The 21,306-nt window shown below is 44.3% G+C and overlaps 1 protein-coding gene across 5 annotated transcripts in view; it reads right to left on the bottom strand.

Annotated features, from left to right (window-relative positions):
* Nucleotides 1-15,887, bottom strand: part of VPS41 (VPS41 subunit of HOPS complex) — a 166,885-nt gene extending 150,998 nt beyond the window's left edge. Inside the window, exons 1-3 of one of the 5 annotated variants that reach the window (XM_037890023.2) lie at nt 12,566-14,121; nt 11,433-11,467; nt 10,674-10,712 (exon numbers count right to left, since the gene is read on the bottom strand). In XM_037890023.2, coding sequence (XP_037745951.1) covers nt 10,674-10,712; nt 11,433-11,462 — 69 coding nt within the window. In that variant the 5' untranslated portion in view covers nt 11,463-11,467; nt 12,566-14,121. Of the gene's footprint in view, nt 1-10,673; nt 10,713-11,432; nt 11,468-12,565; nt 14,122-15,660 lie in introns of those variants that run through there. The other 4 variants (XM_043540565.1, XM_037890022.2, XM_027821210.3 and 1 more) reach the window with 4 other exon arrangements.
* Between the last annotated feature and the right edge of the window lie 5,419 nt (nt 15,888-21,306).

Raw genomic sequence — 21,306 nt, 5'->3', positions numbered from 1 at the left:
ACAATGCCTCTGTTAAGGGTTGCATTTTGGCTTTACAGATGCAGCCTTGAGATCCCAGCAGTCCTTGTTATCAACGGCCGAAAGGCTGCAAAGAATCGGGACGCGTCCACGAAGAAGCAAGGAAGACCTTCTGCATGAAGTCATCCAGCAGTCCCTTATTGAAAATCAAAAAGTACAGGAGGGGTGGTAGACCGAAAGGAGGCTCCACCAGCAGAATGCGGATCACCGGCAACAAACCACGGAGCAGGTCCTGAGCGTTATGGAATGCCAAGCGGACTCGATGCAGGCGCTCATAGCACTCCAGATGGAGCAGATCCATGCCCGCCGCCCCCGCTCCTCCCGCAGCCCTTGTCCCAAAACTCTTTCCCTTGTGCCCCCATGTCACCGCCAACCCACTTTCTCCAACATCCGGTTTCTTATCACCACCAGCGGTCTCCAACACCTGTAGGTTCACCACCCAGCCCTGCAAACTACGACTCTTACCCACTGCACTCAACCCCCAACATCATGCATTTTAGCCAGCCTGAAGTGCAGCACTCATTGCGCAGCACTCCAGACAGGAAGGCTGAATATGATAACAGGACATACGCAAAAATCTGTGATTGTCCCATTCCCCCCCATTACCTTCCCTCCTCCCACACAGCACAGCTATGTCATGCCATGTGTTTTCCCATGTGTTTCTTTTCAATAAATTAATTTTTTGGCTTTGCAAACATTCTTTATTGCATTAAGTAAAGATAGGGTAGCCCAGGAAAGCAACAGGCACGCAAGTCAGTGCATCATACGTAGCAAACACAGATGCCCACTAACATTGGAACCACTGCACTTCACTCCCATGCAGGGCACCAAACATTACTGGTGGCTTTCAGCATCAAATTGCTCCCTCAAGGCATCCCTAATCCTTACAGCCCTGCACTGGACCCCTCTAATAGCCCTGGTCTCTGGCTATTCAAATTCAGCCTCCAGGTGCTGAACCTCCATGGTCCATGCCTGAGTGAAGCTTTCACCCTTCCCTTCATAAATGTTATGGAGGGTACAACATGCGGCTATAACTGTGGGGATGTTGTCATCAGCCAGGTCCAGCTTCCCATACAGACAGCGCCAGCGGCCCTTTAAACGGCCAAAAGCACACTCAACAGTCATTCTGCACCAGCTCAGCCTGTTGTTGAACCGCTCCTTGCTGCTGTCAAGGCTCCCTGTGTATGGTTTCATGAGCCATGGCATTAAAGGGGTCTCCAAGGATCACAATGGGCATTTCGACTTCCCCTACAATGATCTTCTGGTCTGCGAAAAAAGTCCTGGCTTGCACCTTCCTGAACAGGCCTGTGTTCTGAAAGATGCTTGCATCATGCACCTTTCCGGCCCAGCCTGCGTCAATGTCCATGAAACGCCCACGGTGATCCACAAGCACCTGGAGAACCATCGAGAAATACCCCTTCCGATTTACGTACTCGGAGGCTAGGTGGTCTGGTGCCAAAATTGGAATATGCATCCCATCTATCGCTCCTCTGCAGTTAGGGAAATCCGTTTGTGCAAAGCCAGCCAAGTCACGCACACTGCCCAGAGTCATGGTTCTTCTGAGCAGGATGCGATTAATGGCCCTGCAAACTTGCATCAACATGATTGCAACGGTCGACTTTCCCACTCTGAATTGGTTAGCGACTTATAGGTAGCTGTCTGGAGTTGCCAGCTTCCAGACTGCAATAGCCACGCGTTTCTCCACCAGCAAGGCAGCTCTCAATCTCGTGTCCTTGCGTCGCAGGGGCTCAGCACATAGTCCCTGAAAGTGGCTTTCCTCATCCGAAAGTTCTGCAGCCACTGCTCATCATCCCAGCCTTGCATGATGCTGTGATCCCACCACTCAGTGCTTGTTTCCCAAGCCCAAAAGCGGCATTCCACTGTGGTGAGCATATCCGTGAATGCCACAAGCAATCTCATGTCGTATGCGTTATGTGAGTCGACATCATCGTTGGACTCCTCACTGTCACTTTGTAGCTTAAGGAGTAACCTGACTGCAATTCGTGACATGCTGGCGAGACCTATCAGCATATTCCTCACAAGTTTGGGATCCAGTCCTGCAGACCGAAAGCATGCAGTACAAAAACCATTGAAAGATGGTCATGCCTGACTAATCTAATTGCCTTCTATGATGAGATAACTGGTTCTGTGGATGAAGGGAAAGCAGTGGAAGTGTTATTCCTCGACTTTAGCAAAGCTTTTGACACAGTCTCCCACAGTATTCTTGTCAGCAAGTTAAAGAAGTATGGTCTGCATGGATGCACTACAAGGTGGGTAGAAAGTTGGCTAGATTGTCGGGCTCAACGGGTAGTGATCAATGGCTCCATGTCTAGTTGGCAGCCGGTATCAAGTGGAGTGCCCCAAGGGTCGGTCCTGGGGCCGGTTTTGTTCAATATCTTCATTAATGATCTGGAGGATGGTGTGGATTGCACCCTCAACAAGTTTGCAGATGAAACTAAACTGGGAGGAGTGGTAGATACGTTGGAGGGTAGGGATAGGATACAGAGGGACCTAGACAAATTGGAGGATTGGGCCAAAAGAAATCTGATGAGGTTCAACAAGGACAAGTGCAGAGTCCTGCACTTAGGACGGAAGAATCCAATGCACCGCTACAGACTAGGGACCGAATGGCTAGGCAGCAGTTCTGCAGAGAAGGACCTAGGGGTGACAGTGTACGAGAAGCTGGATATGAGTCAACAGTGTGCCCTTGTTGCCAAGAAAGCCAATGGCATTTTGGGGTGTATAGGTAGGGGCATTGCCAGCAGATCGAGGGACGTGATCGTTCCCCTCTATTCGACATTGGTAAGGCCTCATCTGGAGTACTGTGTCCAGTTTTGGGCCCCACACTACAAGAAGGATGTGGAGAAATTGGAGAGAGTCCAGCGAAGGGCAACAAAAATGATTAGGGGACTGGAACACATGACTTATGAGGAGAGGCTGAGGGAACTGGGATTGTTTAGTCTACGGAAGAGAAGAATGAGGGGGGATTTGATAGCTGCTTTTAACTACCTGAAAGGTGGATCCAAAGACGATGGATCTAGACTATTCTCAGTGATAGCAGATGACAGGACAAGGAGTAATGGTCTCAAGTTGCAGTGGGGGAGGTTAGGTTGGATATTAGGAAAAACTTTTTCACTAGGAGGGTGGTGAAACACTGGAATGCGTTACCTAGGAAGGTGATGGAATCCCCTTCCTTAGAAGTTTTTAAGGTCAGGCTTGACAAAGCCCTGGCTAGGATGATTTGGTTGGGATTGGTCCTGCTCTGGGCAGGGGGTTGGACTAGATGGCCTCCAGAGGTCCCTTCCAACTCTGTTATTCTATGATTCTATGGTGCCAAATGTGGATGGAAGCTCAGGGATTGCTGGGATGCAAAGCGATGCATCACGGGGCATTGGGGCAGGAACCAGGATGCCCCGCACCCCCCCTTCCCATTCCCACAAGCCACAGTGCCAGAATGGGAAGAGGTGCTCTGTGGAATAGCTGCCCATAATGCACCACTTCCAATGCCTCTCCAAGTGCTGCAAATGTGGCCATGCCACTGCACTTGCAGCTGACAGTGTGAACACATGGCAGCGCTTTCCCTGCTGCTGTCTCCGAGAGCTGGTTTAACTCACAGCGCTCTACATCTGTAAGTGTAGCCATGCACTAAGAAGTTCAGTACAGAGGTACATCAGCAGCCCTCATTAGCTGTCCATTTTCTGAGTTTAATGGGAAGACATGTAAATATTAGCAGGCATGCACAGAATGCAGTCAAAGGTTTATAACACTATTGCAACAACAATTCCATTAAAAAAAAGATCGGATACACTTTAAAAAAACAACAACATATCCAAACTTCAATAGGTCAACAAACAGGAAGCTCCTAATCTCAGATATTGAAATACTTTATGATCTTCATCACAGCAGTATCTGAGCAACTCACAATGATCACTGGATTTTTTTAATCCTTACAACACCCCTATAAGGCTGGAAATTATTATTCTCATTTTACAGAGGGGAACAGATGGAATGTAGTTGAAGTGCTTGCCCAAGGTCACAGTGAAAGTTTGTGGTTAAGACAGGAATTGAAGGTCTCTTAAGCTGCAGTATGGTGCTCCAAATCATTCTGCCCACTCTATAATGTGTGTATCATCAAGTTAACTGACAAATCTGCTACTTCCCTTGTGCAGACCAGTGATAATCTATTCTGATGGAAAAATATATGTAAGTACTGGATAAGTATAATTATTTGTGCACCAGACATACACTGGTGGCAGAAGTAAAATCCACATTCGCTCTCAAGATTTCACAACAATGCCATAGATTGCCCCACAACTATGTCACATTATGCAGATACTATGAGGTAGTTCAGCTATCAAGCCTTGTTACTGGTTGGCTATAGTGATACAATGCAAAACAGTATTGAGGTCCAGAGTGATAAACATCAGGGAACTGAATATAAACAAAGTTCAAGTAGGCACATTGCACAAAAACAGCTTTTGGAAGTTTCAAAAGCAAGTGTAAAAAGACTCTCTACTTAGAAGAGAAGATCCAAAAGAGATCCATGTGTGGGTTCTGCAATATAAGCTATCAGGGAGAACTAGTGCAGTATCACCGTCTCTTTTTTTTAAAATGGTACATTACATCATTCAGTGCAACAGGATTTGCTAATAGAGAACTAAACTGCAAAGCCAAGGGACATCCTAGCTGAGTATTATACTCAACTCAAAAAGTCGAGGAAAATGTACATTTACCTCTCAACTTTGTACCACAGATCTGTTAAGAAGCACTGATATAAAGCTAACAAAGACGTGAGAAGATTTTTGCCAATTAGATACCAAAATCTAATCAAGATTTGGTTGGGAAAAGCAAGCTCAGTTGTAAAAGTAACCACTTACAGGTACAATGCAGGAAGGAAGAGTAATATTAAAAACAGAGAAATTTCGCTTCATGCTGTACATAATTTATTCAGACTTTCTTCTCCACGGTTTATGAACAGTCAAAGGTCAGTATACTCTTTTTTGTTTGTTTGCTTTTTAAGGCCTCATCAAATGTGACAGCCCTAATACGCAACTCTAGGTGCTGTAAAATAATGTTAAATACACCCATGAAGTAGCATCGTATCTAGAACTTTTCTGTGAAATAAACCTGTTCGATCTAAAATGTAGCACACCTGATTGTTTTATGGGTTGGGGAAAATGATGTACATCACATGTGCCATTTTAAAAAATGACAGAAGTTTAAAAAAAAAATAGATGTCAGTGCTTCAAGATTGCTGTGAAAATACTTTGCAGCTAAAGTACTTCCTCCCCGCCCCCCGAGAATTAAAATACCATTTTAGATATACTGTTTGCTCACCATATCATGGGAGAATAAATAGTAGCCTGTCTACATGATAAGTAAAAGCTCATAATACCCCATATCATATGTAAGGATATGAAAGAGAGAGCAAACTGTAGTGTAGTTACCAAGAAAGATCTGCTACAATTGCATAGTGGTGACACAAACAACTACCACCATCATCACTGAAAGGTTTGCTGAACATACAAAGATATGCACGACCTCTACTAACTTATACCTATGTGCTTTAGACATTCTAATTTAAACAACTGGAAAACAATAAACACATTTAAATGGCCTCAGGAATTCAACTTACGGGACCAATGGAAACCAGATTTGCAATGAAGAGCTGCGCGACATCATACAGGCAAAACAGTCACTTTTGCAAAATATCACATGTCTGAGATGCATTGTGACGCTCTATCATTGATTCCGTACAAACAACATCTTAACATTCATAAAGGAACAGGTAACTCAAAGCAGACTATGCAAGTGGGAAAATTATTAGCATTATATTATCACTTGTTAAGAGCAGACAATGTGCTCAGTTTTGACAGACACACAGAATGGAGAGAGTCCCTGTCTCAACAAGCTTACAATCTAATAGAAAAAAAGACAGCAAGATGGTGCTGTGAAGTCACAGTAAGGACTAACAGAAGAGAGTTTTTTCCTTGCGTGCACTCAATTCAGAGTGGGGAGGTGAAGGAATTGTTCAAAGAGGGACATGCGGTCCCTTCTAACTCTGTGATTCTATGATTATTCATTCACCCTTTCCACACTACAGAAGAAAATTTTTGCAAGAACTTAAAGCTTAACATGGGCAATTACACCTTACTTCCTCTGATAACAATGCTCATCATTTGCAATTGCCCCTTATGTCCAAGAATCTCAAAGGGATTAAAGCTAACATCAATTGTCTGCCATTAATTTTGTTATGAACATAGTGGTAACTGCCTATAATAAATCAATGTAATAAATGTTATACATATTTTACTTATGTATAAACCAAGGCACAGAGAATTAAAATAGTTTGCCCTAGTCACATAGGTAAATCTTGCCATGGGTTCAGTGAGTCCAGTCCTCTGCTATAACCACTACATAACATTGCCTATCAATACCAACTCCTAATCTCATAATGTATTATGTTTAGTATAAAAAAAAAAAAAAAAAAAGTGAAAACACAGTGATATGGACAAACTAATCCATGACCATACACATTTCACATCAAGAGAATTAAAGCAGCAATTCACCACATGTAGTCTTCATGCATCTGAAGGGCCACCATATATCATTTGATAATTATGCCTGAATGATCATAGAAAACGGTTTAGTCAAAGATGTGGACCTCCAGGTAACATGGATATGTTTCACTAGTTCACTCCAGCACATTTTAGATATTGTTTCCAGGCTTGTTGTAACAGCTAAATATTTAAAGACAACACATCACGTATCCTTATAGAACAAAAGAATAATAATGTCCAGACTGGGTTGGACCAAAGGTCCACCTAGCCAAGTATCCTGTCTTCCGACAATGGCCAATGCCAGGTACCCCAGAAGGAATGAACAGAACAGGTAATCACCAAGTGATCCAGCCCCTGTCACCCAGTCCCAGCTTCTGGCAAACTGAAGCTATGGATACTATCCCTGCCCATCCTGCCTATCAGTCATTAATGGTCCTATCCTCCATGAATTTATCTAATTCTTTTCTGAACCCTGTTATAGTCTTGGCCTTCACAACATCCTCTGGCAAGGAGTTCCACAGGTTGACTATGCGTTGTGTGAAGAAATACTTCCTTTTGTTTGTTTTAAACCCACTGCTTATTAATTTCATTTGGTGACCCCAAGTTCTTGCATTATGAGAAGGAGTAAATAACACTTCCTTATTTACTTTCTCCACACCAGTCCTGATTTTATAGACCTCTATCGTATCCCCCCTTAATCATCTCTTTTCCAAGCTGAAAAGTCACAGTCTTATTAATCTCTCCTCATATCCCAAATCATTTTTGTTGCCCTTTTCCAATTACAATCTCTCTTTTTGAGATGGGGCGACCACATCTGCATGCAGTATTCTAGATGTGGGCGTACCATGGATTTATATAGAAAAGATCATATTGCCTCTATCTTACTATCTACTCCTTTCTTAATGATTCCCAACATTCTTTTTTGACATTTTTTGACTGCCGCTGCACATTGAGTGGATGTTTTCTGAGAACTATCCACAATTACACTCAAGAAAGAGGTACTGGAGTAATAGCTAATTTGGACCCTATCATTTTATTCGTATCGTTGGGACGATGTTGTCCAATGAGCACTATTTCTCATTTATCAATACTGAATTTCATCTGCCATTTTCTTGCCCAGTCACCCAGTTTTAGGAGATCTTTTTGTAACTCTTCACAGTCTGCTTTGGACTTAACTATCTTGAGTAGTTCTTCACTATCTTGAGTAGGAACCAGAATTAGGATTTGATCCTTTAGGTCCTGTCATACCTTCTCAATAGGACCGAAAAGTAGGTGCGTATTACTCTGTGTATTTATAGACTAACATAAAGGTGCACTGTCACAAGCTGGTTGAAAGATTTTGACATGAGTAATTTTGACAATTTTTTGGACCAAAGTTAACTAAGGGGAAAAACTGAAAATATAGACAAAAATTGCAGCCTGTTTTTTGCCCAGCTCCACCTTCAACAATTAGTAAGGCTACGATTATGAAACAGAGGTCAAAGTAGTCACGGAATCTGAAGACAGCAATGGAGAGCAGGTTACTGTTGTACATAATGGGTGGCATCAGCACATAGCTGAGGTACATCCCATGCAGCCCTATCCCTAGTGGTGAGCTGGAGCCGGTTCGCACCGGTTCGTTAGAACGGGTTGTTAACTTTAGAAGCCTGTTCTAAAATTTTAAATCTGTTAAATTTTAGAACCGGTTCTAAAAGGGCTTCTAAATTTAACAACTGGCCAAAAGTGGCGCCTTAGGCGTCGACTCCATGGGTGCTCCGGGACTGGAGCACCCACAGGGAAAATTTGATGGGTGCAGATCACCCACCGGCAGCTCCCCGCCCCGCGCCTGGCCCCAGCTCGCCTCTGCCTCCTCCCCTGAACGTGACGCCCCGCTCTGCTTCTCCGCACCCCCCCACCCCATGCCTGGCTTCCCGTGAATCAGCTGTTTGTGCGGGAAGCCTGGGAGGGCTGAGAAGCAGGCGGCGGCTTCGCGCTCAGGCCCAGGGAGGCGGAGGCAGAGCGGAGGTGAGCTGGAGCGGGGGGGGCATGAGGAGGGCCGCCCGCGCAGCAGCAGGTAACCCGGGGGGTGGGGTGGGGCACAGGGGAACAGCTCCCCGCCCCAGCTCACCTCCGCCTCCCTGGGCCTGAGCGTGAAGCCGCCGCCTACATCTCAGCCCTCCCAGGCTTCCCGCACAGACAGCTGATTTGCGGTAAGCCGGGGGAGGAGGTGGAGAAGCAGAGCGGGGCGGCACGCTCAGGGGAGGAGGTGGAGCGGAGGTGAGGTGAGCTGGGGCTGGGCGCAGGGCAGGGAGCTGCTGGTGGGTGCTCTGCACCCACCAAATTTTCCCCGTGGGTGCTCCAGCCCTGGAGCACCCACGGAGTCGGCGCCTAAGGCGCCACTTTTGATGTGATCAGTGGGGGGAGCGGCCGCTCCCCCTGCTCCTTCCCAACTACGCTCCCCCACCCCTAGGAGCCAGAGGGACCTGCTGGATGCTTCCTCGGAGCTGCCCCAGGTAAGCACCGCCAGGACTCCCCACCTCGCCCCCCTGGCAGGTTCCTCTGGCTCTTAGGGGCAGGGTGGACACCCACTACAGTGGCCCACGAGACCCTCCAGCCCAGTTCTGGGGGCAGTCAGGGCACAGGGGAGGGGGGTGGATGGGGCAGGGGTCGGGGGGGGGGGGGGGTCAAGGAACACGGGGGTTGGATGGGGCAGGAGTCCCCGGGGGGGCAGGGGTGGGCCACGACCCCCTCGTGGGGTGAGGAGAGAATCGGTTGTTAAGCTCATCACTGCCTATCCCCATCACGATCACAGGCCAATCAGACCCAGGGGTGACAAGATTCCAGAGTGTTTCTGCCCAAGACTGAGTCATGAAAGCCCTGGCTCAGGTAACCGGTTCAACAGTAGCTGCAAGCTGGGGTTGCAACAGCTGAAACTGCAAGCAGAGGGGGTGGGACAGCAGGAGGAGGTAGGAGGTTGCTGAGGCCAAGGAGTGAAAATATCATAGCAACCCCTGCAGCCAGGAAGGAAGGAGAAAATCCAACCCAGGATAAATACAGCCACCACAATCACCAAGGGAAGGAGAGTTCAACCCAGCACAGGGGACTCAAGCTTTCCCCTCCCCCCCCCCGGACTACAAACTCACCCAAGAGGGAGTCAGGACCATCAGCAAAATCCACTAGGGGACTAGACAGCCTAATCACAGCCAATGCCTGAACCCTAGATACCAATCTCCAGTGCAGTTAACACCCCTAGGTGAAGAGCAATGTTTCTATCATCACCATTTCATTCTAGTTTTGAGCATTGGGAGCCACTTTAAGCTATCTAATTGATAATGGGTGACGGTCACCCTTGTTCTAGTCTACATGCCGAGGCAATGCCTAACATGATAGCATCTGTCCACCACCCTACTGTGAGAGCTTGGGAGAGCACTGCCACGTATTCCACTCCCCTCCCCTGCCCCCAGTTTGACCCTTGTGTTTACATACAATGCAAAAATTGAAGTACTGTACATTGGACTTCCGCACCCAAGAACTAAGTTTGGATGTACTGCACTGGCGTAAGAAGGGAAGACTTGGATTCATTTCAGCTCCCTTTCTTCTGCTCACCCAATAACACCGCCTGAATACTTAAATTTTTTGGATGGTGCAAACATTTTAAGTCAATCGGCCAAACTTGTTTCTAAATACGATCTGGCAAACATGTGCTGAATAAACTAAGACTAAATTCAGGCTGTGAAATCATTAAATATCAGTTGCATTTCTTTAATGTAATATATAGAAATGACATTGTCAATCACATTTTCATTTGTTCAAAGCAGAAATGCATGAATTTAAGTTTTACCTTCTAACATGATTCACTTTATTAAAATCTTGTGATCCCAGGCTTTAATATCAAGTTGCATTTTTATTTTTTTTAAAAGGATGCACTTTCACTATTAATTTGCCCACAGCTCAAACTACCTGTTAGAACACAAGCACAGCTTCTCTTGTAGATAAGCGGCTGCCAAAATAGAAACAAACAAACGAACAAAAAAAACAAGACCCCAAAAAACCCTGCATATTGATAACAATGCAGTTTAAACACTACAACCATGAGGCCCCTGTACACAGTCTTACCTCAGAATCATCCGTAGATTCTTCGTTAGATCTGATTTCCTGAAAGCGATAAAAAAAGCATGAAGAAAAAAATTTAACATGTGTGCAGAGCAAATGATAATTATCTTTACTTTTTTAATTCTACAAGTCTTTTTATTAGAGGCAAAAGGTCAATAGAGTTTCAAGAATTCTGAATGTGTTACAGATAAATGATTATCTTTTCTGATTTTCTTGTTTATCCATACCCATTCTGTGTTTAGGACTTGTAATCTGGTACCACACTGACAGTCAGTGGCACTGGTTGGCTGTGACGCTACTGTTGGCTACCCTAAAACAGACAGTAACTAATACCACATCATTCCAGAAACGTGCATCATCTAAGACTCTAAGCAATAGTCAGGTACCTGTGAAAGGTTTTCCCTCACCAGCAGTGGGCAATCAATCTTGCAAAGCAATCTCCAGCATCTCGGCCCACGGGACAGAACTGCATGCTCAAGTGATCCACAGGCCAACTTCTGTATTTAGCCACTATTCGCCCATTAATTCATTGGCTTATTTTGAACTGGTTAACTCTTTAAAACAGTTTCCCAGAGAATTCTAATGATGATGCATATTAAATAATAACAACTCTTCCACTTATGCACAATTCAGACAGAGTGCTTGCTCAAACCTTCAAAGAAACTGTGCCTTTAAAACATCTGCCTTTCAAGACAATGAATCTTACCATCCTACAAAAAAAAAAAAAAAAAAAAGAAGAGCCTACTCTTGCTAATCTCTCACCTGTCCACTGGTGAAATCTGCTGATGCCATGTCTCCTCAAAAAGGTCAGCAAAATGAAGATTTACTTAACGTATTTATAGTTATCAATAGCAATAAAAGGTTACAACTAATATGCTGACAGTGAACGTAAGCATTTTAACAACAGCCCATGATATAAACAAAGAACGAACAAAAGAGAAGAAGTATTTCAAATCTTATGAAGTAATATTTTGACAATAAGATATTTAGGTACAGCATTCACGAGAGACAAAGTTACAGACAATGAGAAGAGAGATGAAGCGGAAAGAAAATCTAATACTGATGATTACCAGTGTTTCATCTTTAGTTTGTTGGTCACATTTATTTATTTTTGTGCTATAAAAATGTGCTTATTGTAACCTCTAAGCACATAACAATGCCTTCTCTGCATGATTGAAGATCACTTTTAGTAACCAAGCAAAACCGTTTAGAGAGGGGAAAAAAGTCACATTTCCATTTACTGTTAGTGACTCCATACAAGGCATTACCATGCTTACAGTCATCTGCCTTTCCAAGCTTTATTCACTACAGACAGGCCCATCTCTAAAATATTGTCCTTAAATGGGTGCAACTGTTTATTCTCTGTTCAAGTCATAGTTCAAAATTAAAAAGGAAATCTTGATTTGGGAAGCTAATGAACAGACTCTGCATCACCTGATAGGACGCTGGCAGTGTTTTTGGGTGTTTAGAATTGACAGGTACCCTGCTAACTCACGATGCAAGGGAGCTACTCTGAAAAGCTTTCTGCCTGACTTCTCCCATTCCCACAAGTAAAATTGGAATAGTAACCACAGTCATGACTACAATGGGGTTTTGTTGGGATGGGTTTTTTTAAATGTATGAACCAAGAGGATTATCCTGAATTCTATTTTTTATTTTTAAAATAGTCTCCTAACTGTGAACAGAAAATCCCTGCTGAGTGACTAGTAGGTGACCAGAATCCCAAACAGTGAACTAATAACTATCAATGGCAGGCCTGTCACAATCTGGGGTGGGAAATCAGGAGTGGTGTTGTATATTTCAGCCAATTGGCAGATGCTGGTTTTCAAGAAGCCTAAGAATGGAGAAACGATACACAGATGAGGAAACTGGGGAAATTTAAAAGTATTCCTAACCTGTATAGTTAATCTCTTATTTGCCAAGCTTGACAATGCATCTCACAAATGCAGTCTTCCATCCACATTGTTGTGGGAGGGTTTTCCCTTTACACTAAAAACAGATGCCATCAACTGACTTTAGGCCTGTAACTTAGATAGGTACGGAAAAAAAAATCACAAAACCTAAATTCCAATGAAAGTTCACCTGCATACACACACTATTTATAGTTCCTCTCCACTGTAGGGAAACCCAAACATAAGTCACAGCATCTTCTACATGCGAAATTGATCATAAGCAAAAGTGAAACGACCAGTCTCATATGATAGTCCAAAAGGAGAGAAATGCAAACAATTAAATCAGAGTGTTTTAATAATCAAAAGGTTTTCATTAATTTAAAAAGTAAGGATTTTTAAAGATACTTTTATATTTGACTGTGGTCAATGAGGTGCACTAATTATAGATTTTAGTGACAAAGACAATGGAAAGAACACAAAAGAAACTGCCTCCACCAACAAAATCCACAACATTGTAGAAGAGGTGCATATCTGATAAATACCAACAGTAGGACCTGCCTCCTTCAGAGAATTTAAATTTCTCCATAGTTAGGAAGTAAATCCTGGGAAAAATAGTTCTCCTAAGCTTTATTATGCCCTACATACTGATAGAAAGCGTGTGTGTGGCAGTGGAGAAGATATGGAAAAGCCAAATTTCTGAAGGCTTTAAACAAATTATATTTATAGCATATGAAACTGCTATACTTGGGCTGGGAAACTTTTTCTTAAACCTACTTTATTCTTGTCTCACATACAGGAACCAACCCCAAAGAATGTTCCATAGACAGAGTCCTTTTGAGCTGAAAAGTACTATATGTAACAAGTATATTAAAAGGTGGTCTAGAACAACCAAAATTTCAGCTGCCTTCCAGAGAATATCCCATTCTCCCCCATACTTGTTCCCCATTTTCCAGAAGAGAATCTCTCTCCCAACCAATTCAGATGGACTTATTTCTTTCTTCCACCTCTGCATTCTTGATCTTCCTCTGAAGTGAAGCAGTCTGCATGTAACAATCAGCTGTGCGTTCACACGTTACCCTGACATTATTACATCTGCCCCCAGATTCCAAAGATCCTGCCTTAAAGCCTACCTGCCAGGGTTTATTGTAAAATATTACATTAAAACTAGGCCCCACTCCTGCCCACATTTAAATGTATAACTTTACACAGGAGTAATCCCACCGACTATACACTTAAATGTTGACAGGACTGGACCCTACACATAGAATACTGCCTATTACACTATTTGAAAGGCTAATACTGTAATGATTACCACTTTTTGTTGAGTCACGTACTAAATTCTAAAACTGCTTCACTCATAGAACTGCAGAATAAGGTTCTTCAGCCTCAATCTTGCCAGGAGCTCAGCACATGCTGACCCCTGGACTCACTTCAAAGGGGCTCCAGGCATGCAGAGGGATCGAAACATTTGAATTGCCATTACGGATGAGACCTGAAATCCATCTAGTCCAGAATCCCAGTCTGCCACTACCAGATAATTCTAAAGTGCAAGAACCCTGCAATAGGCAGGCATGGGATAATCTGCCACCACCCCTCTCCGCCCCATTAGGTTTCACCCGGATATTCAATAGTTAGAAACTGCCTTAAATTCTAAGGCATGAAATTTAGTATCTCTTTCCCCTCCCCCCCAAAAAGTTATTATTAATATAACTCTGGATATTCCTGTTATACATATAAATGTCCAATCCTTTATTGGATCTTCCTAAATTCTTGGATCTGCCAATACAGTGCACTACACCAGATCAAGACCTTAATGACTATCAAAGATTTGTTTTGTCATTCGAAGATTTAACACACCTCCTTCTTTGCCCTCAGAATATAAAAGTTGCTTTAAAAAAAAAGATAAAACATTTAAAGGAAGCACAGCTCTAGTCTATACCATGGAATGACCATGAAAGAGATTAAATTTTGGACAAACTCTAAAGACAGTTTTCCCTGTACAATACAATTCCCAAGAAGAGGATTTTCTCATATAGGGTAATAAGACCAATTATAAAAGTAATTTAAAACAAATTGTTGGTATATAACATTTAAGAATAGGTCCAACCCAGAATTCACCAATAATAATCTCTTTAAAATAATTTAAGAAACGGTAATATTCTCTCCTCATAAAATATTACTAAGAACTTAACTTTGACAAAATCATAGCCACCAAACTCAATAAGAATTTGATATAACTAATAAATGAGTGATATTTAATATCCAATAGCTTTATAGAAGTCAAACTAGTGGGGCTGGTGATTTCATGCTCATTAATTCAGGACTTTAAGCTATTTTTATGCGTATGTGAAAATGAATGAGACTACAGTATTGATTCTGAACCTCTGACAGAGATTAACAGGGTTTCAGCCTCAGCTTTAAATGCCTTCAGGATCACATTGTGCTGGCATCTTCAAAAAGAGTAGATACAGAATAGGCAGCAAAATTGTGCACGAACCCTCTACATCACCCTTCTGCCCACAAAGCCTCCAGTTCTGCTTTCCACAAACATCCATTCCCAATTCTACTCCTGCAGCTCCTACTCCTCCCCCAATCCCCACCCCCTCCTGCTACCTCTGCCCCCCACAAGCCTCCCCCATCTCACGCCGCCTCTGCCCCCCAACAACCCTCCCCATCTCACGCCGCCTCTGCCCCCCAACAACCCTCCCCCAAACTCCACCCCTCCTGCTGCCTCTGCCCCTCTATCCCCACCCCTCCCACTGCCTCTGCTCCCCACAGCCCTCCCCCAACCCTCTCCCGCCCCCCACAACCCTCCCCCCATCCCCCAACCCTCTCCCGCCCCCCACAACCCTCCCCCCATCCCGCCTCTGCCCTCTACAACCCTCCCCCAATCCCAACCCCCTCCCGCTGCCCCCCCACAGCCCTCCCCCTAATCCCCGCCCCCTGCTGCAGCCCCCCAGAAGCCTCTCTCTTCCCCTTCATGGGCTAGAAAACACGGTGGTTTCTCCGCTCCCCTAGTTTAACTCCTCCGCCTGGAGCAAACACTGGAGCTCCCACTGTGCAGCTGTCAGGGCGCGCTGCGCTGGCACAGCCTTTACCTTCTCCTCTGCTTCCGCCATGCTGCAGCCGCCCGGCGGTCATGTGAGAGGCCGCGGGAAGCCACAGGGCGGCGGAGGCAGCTTGGGTAATGTAGTTTTTTCTACTTCCTCTCCTGCTGCTGGGGTTAGGGCTGGCAGGAAGGGGGAGGCCTCTGTACCGGCCTTGCCGTTGCTGGTGGGGGGATTAAACAGATTGGCAAACTCATGAGCGAGTTTAACCCATGCGCCTGCCTCAGTGGTGCATAGGCAACAGCAGACCTTAGTGCAAAGGGCTGCACTATCAGACAGTACTAGTAAGCGACAGAGCACTGCTGGCCACAACCGTTGAAAAAATCAGGAGCTAGGCCCCAAGAAATTATGAGATTGCCTTAAACGTGACGAGCAATTAGAACAATAATAAACCTGTTGTTATTTTTTTGTGGTTTTTAAGCCTTTAGGGGGAACTTGGCATTTCCATGTTTTTCTCCTCAACCAGGAGGGCTAGAAACTTCCTACTTTAAAATGAAAGCTTGAGATCCTGATGTATTGACATGATTTCAGAAGGTGGGGGTTTAAGAAAAACACCACTTAGGAGACTTAAAATAATAATGAAGAGAACTGGAATCCTGCCCAGTTCAGCAGGGATTAAAAGTTATTGCTATCTAACAAGTTTAGTAGCCCCATATGAGATGAGATGAGTTTGACAAGTTACAGCTCCCATGTCACAAACTTACCACCATGCTTTGCATTGGATTGCAAATTCTTCAGGTCAGGGGCCAATTCTTACTATGTGTTTGAACAGCGTCGAGCACACTGGAGCCCAGCTCTTAGCTGGTTTCTCTTGTGAGAGCTCCTGAAGCAGGGACCAAAATTGCTTTCCTCCAGTGTTGCCAACTCCCATTATTTTGTTGCTAGTGATATGATTTTGGCTGTGCTAGAGGCCGGCAGGGAGAGAAGTGAAGCTCTCGCTCTCTAGCAAATTTGAGCCCTGCCAGTGGGAAAGCCCCCTCTGAGAAGCTATCTACTCCACTTGCCCACTGCTTGGGGCAGAGCAATCAGCGCTGCTGTAGGAAGAGCACTCCCTTTTTCTCAGCGACCGGCTAACACCATTCTCACAAGACGGGAAGCGGGAGCAAAAAGTTCAACAGCTCAGTGTAGCTTTGCTGCTCTCTCTTTCCTCTCCCCACTTGTGAGCAATGGGGACAGTCCCTCTGATCTCCCCATTTCCTGTCTGCAATACCTGGCCTTGGAAGGCACAGTGGAGGGGGGTGAAGAGACCCTGGAGTTGCCACCCTCCCCCCAGCCTGGAAGGACTCAAGGGACCCTGCTGCAGCCCCCCTCAGTCCTGAGAGAGGAAAGGGAAGCGCCCCAGGAGGAGCAGAGGTGAGGCTGAGGGGGTGAACTGATGATGCTGTGGCCTGGGTGCGACAGAACTGAGGTAGGGGAGGTTGAACTAATGGTCCAGGGGCTAAGCTGAATGGGTGCAAGGGGAGACGGGCTGCACTGATAGGGGACAGAATAAATTTCTGGGCAGGGAACAGGCAGATGTCGGAGTGAGAGTACCCGCAGCAGAAGTCAAAATCACCTTACCAATAAAACTGGGTGAATGGGCAGCACTAATTGTCTCACACACGAGGAAGTACAAAATGTGTTCAAAAATCAAAAGACCACAATATAAACTTTTTAAAAATCTCATGATTTTGGTGCCAATCTCATGATATTTTGGAGTCTTACTCATGATTTTTGATCTCTTGAAACAACCCAACTTCTGCAAATTTAGAGCTGCTGTGAAGAAATGCAGTGTCAGTTATCATTTTAGAGTTACTGTATAGAACTTTATACCTTCAGTTTGCAATGCAGGAGTCAAGATGTCTCTTCTGTACCTGCAAGTATTTAAATAATTTTCTTCTCTAACTATAAAAATTAAATGTCTATTGTATTTTATATTTAAAAGAGTTGCCTCTTTGCAACTTCTAGGCTAAATGCATCCTAGAATACTGAAGGAGCTGACTGAGGAGATATCTGAGCTATTAGCAATTATCTTTGAAAAGCCCTGGATGACGGGAGACATTCCAGAAGACTGGAAGAGGGCAATTATATTGCCCATCTATAAAAAGGGAAATAAGGACAACCTAGGGAATTACAGACCAGTCAGCTTAACTTCTGTACCCGGAAAGATAATGGAGCAGATAATTAAGCAATCAATTTGCAAACACCTAGAAGATAATAAAGTGATAAATAACAGTCAGCATGGATTTGTCAAGAACAAATTGTGTCAAACCAACCCGATAGCTTTCTTTGACAGGGTAACAAGCCTTGTGGATTGGGGGGAAGCAGCAGATGTGATATATCTTGACTTTAGTAAGGCTTTTGATATTGTCTCGCATGACCTTCTCATAAACAAACTAGGGAAATACAGCCTAGATGGAGCTACTATAAGGTGGGTGCATAACTGGTTGTAAAATCGTTCCCAGAGAGTAGTTATCAGTGGTTCACAGTCATGCTGGAAGGGCACAATGAGTGGGGTCCCGCAGGGATTGGTTCTGGGTCCAGTTCTGTTCAATATCTTCATCAATGATTTAGATCAGTGGTTCTCAAACTTTTTTTTTTGCGGACCACTTGAAAATTGCTCAGGATCTCGGTGGACCACTTAATGATCTTTCCAAATGTTGTTTGTACTGTTAGCTAACTATTGTAAAACGCTTTGGATAAAAGTGCTATATAAAAAAACCCTTAATAAAAATTAACGTTTTTTTGTTCTACAGATAAAAGCACAAAACTCATATTTTAATATCAGTAGTTTTACCTTTCTAATGCGATGGATGTGCCCTCTCTCCCTGGCCGCGGCAGCCCCAAGCTGGGGCTGGGAAGGAGGGGGGTCTATCCTTCTCTCCCCGGCCGTGGCAGCCCCCGAGCTGGAGCTGGGAAGCAAGGTGGTCTCTCCCTCTCTCCCCCGCCATGGCAGCCCCCGAGCTGGGGCTGGGAAGGAGGGCTGTCTCTCCCCTCCAGCTGCAGCCTTGGAGTTGGGGAAAGTCACCTCTTTCTCTGGCCACCGCAACCCTGCACATCCTAAATTCCCCCCACCCCCTCTTCTCACCCCACTGCCCCCTCCCACCTACCCCCTATTTCCCCCAAGGCCACCACCTCACCTTACATGTGCATCTTCCCTTGGGTCAAAGCACCTAATTAGTGGAGCCATGCCTGCGTGTCTCCACTAATTAGGTGGGTGGCCCTTTATTCTCTTGTGTGCGGCCGCCCAGGTGTGCACCTTAGAGGGAACTATCCATGGACCACCTGAATGCAGCTCACGGACCAGACCACAGTTTGAGAACCTCTGATTTAGATAATGGCATAGAGAGTACACTTATAAAGTTTGAGGACAATACCAGGCTGGGAGGGGTTGCAGGTGCTTTGGAGGATAGGATTAAAATTCACAATGATATGGACAAACTGGAGAAATGGTCTGCAGTAAATAGGATGAAATTCAATAAGGACAGATGCAAAGTACTCCACTAAGGAAGGAGCAATCAGTTGCACACATACAAAATGGGAAATAACTGCCTAGGAAGAAATACTGCTGAAAGGGATCTGGGGGTCATAATGGATTATAAGCTGACTATGAGTCAACAGTGTAACGCTGTTGCAAAAAAAGCAGACATCATTCTGGGCTGTATTAGCAGGAGTATTGTAAGCAAGACACGAGAAGTAATTCTTCCACTCTACTCTGTGCTGATTAGACCTGAACTGGCTTATTGTGTCCAGTTCTGGGCACCACATTTCAGGAAAGATGTGGACAAATTGGAGAAAGTCCAGAGAAGAGCAACAAAAATGATGAAAGGTCTAGAAAACATGACCTCTGAGGGAAGATTGAAAAAATTGGGTTTGTTTAGTCTGGAGATGAGAAGACTGAGAGGGGACATGATAACAGTTTTCAAGTACATAAAAGGTTGTTTTTCATAGATTCATAGATATTTAGGTCAGAAGGGACCATTATGATCATCTAGTCTGACCTCCTGCACAAAGTAGGCCACCAATTTTCACCCACCACTCCTGCGAAAAACCTCTCACCTATGTCTGAGCTATTGAAGTCCTCAAATCGTGGTTTAAAGACTTCAAGGAGCAGAGAATCCTCCAGCAAGTGACCAGTGCCCCATGCTACAGAGGAAGGTGAAAAACCTCCAGGGCCTCTTCCAATCTGCCCTGGAGGAAAATTCCTTCCCGACCCCAAATATGGCGATCAGCTAAACCCTGAGCATATGGGCAAGATTCACCAGCCAGATACTACAGAAAATTCTGTAGGAGGAGGGAGAAAAATTGTTCTTCTTAACCTCTGAGGAGAGGACAAGAAGCAATGGGCTTAAATTGCAGCAAGGGCGGTTTAGGTTGGACATTAGGAAAAACTTCCTAACTGTCAGGGTGTTTAAGCACTGGATTAAATTGCCTAGGGAGGTTGTGGAATCTCCATCATTGGGGATTTTTAAGAGCAGGTTGGACAAACACCTGTCAGGGATGGTATAGATAATGCTTAGTCCTGCCTTGAGTGCAGGGGACTGGACTAGATGACCTCTCAAGGTCCCTTCTAGTTCTATGATTCTTTGATAATATAGGTTAATAAGAGTAAAGTATCATCAATGACACTATTAATAACTGCAGCATACTGTATATCATAACAATTCTGTAGCCTCCTAGCACTGTGTGGTTGCAGCTATGCTGTATGCTATGGTTACTTGGAACTTCCCAGCAATTGCAGTCAGAGATTCTAATGCTGCTGCTCAAAAAACACAGGCCGATACCACTTGTTAAAGGAGACTCTCTATTAGCAGTGTAAATATATGATGCATAGTTTTACAATTCTGTTAATGTACAGTAGTGGATGGTGGGGCAAAAACGTTAGCAAGTTGACTACAGTATAAAAACAATTTTAAAATATCTAAGATCTGGGACAACAAGAAAGATGAGAGCCTGCCCCCATCAGCTTTCAAAAACTGATTAGGAACAAGCCTGCAACTTTCTAATGTTTTTTCACAAGTAGCTTTATGTTTTTAACTCTCTTTAATTCCGTGTGCTATGCTGATGAAGTGAGCTGTAGCTCACGAAAGCTTATGCTCTAATAAATTTGGTAGTCTCTAAGGTGCCACAAGTACTCTCTTTTTTTTGGGGGGGGGGGGAGGTTGGTGTGATACATATATGGTTTTCCCCTTCATGAGGTTCCATGGCATAATTCAGGCCATTTACCTTCTCTCCATTCTAGCATATATTTAACTGAAGTAAAACCAATTCAAGAGTAAGGGCTGGAGCCTGCATATACATAAAAATGTTCATTTGCTTCCAAGGGATGTATGTCCACATAATGGTTGTATACTCAGGCCCTAAAGTATCAGAAAACATTCTCCCTAACATATGTCAATATTTTAATAAATGCAATCTTTTTTTTCTTGTCCTAACATCAAGAGGGGCTTTCTCTTATGTGGATTTTAAACTGATCAATTGCATCTACTGAACCTAGGAATACAGAGTGAAATCCTACCCCTATTAAAATCAGTGGCAAAACTCCTATTGTCTTCATTGGGGCCAGGAGTTCACCCTAATAGCTAATGGTCAAGCTATCTTATTTACTGTTTGAAAATGTGATTACAGAGAAAAGAAACAGCCTCCAATATATTTTTC

Source organism: Chelonia mydas, chromosome 2 (assembly GCF_015237465.2).
Source record: "Chelonia mydas isolate rCheMyd1 chromosome 2, rCheMyd1.pri.v2, whole genome shotgun sequence".
Classification (NCBI taxonomy): domain Eukaryota; kingdom Metazoa; phylum Chordata; order Testudines; family Cheloniidae; genus Chelonia; species Chelonia mydas.
This window is presented reverse-complemented; position numbering and strand designations above follow the sequence as displayed.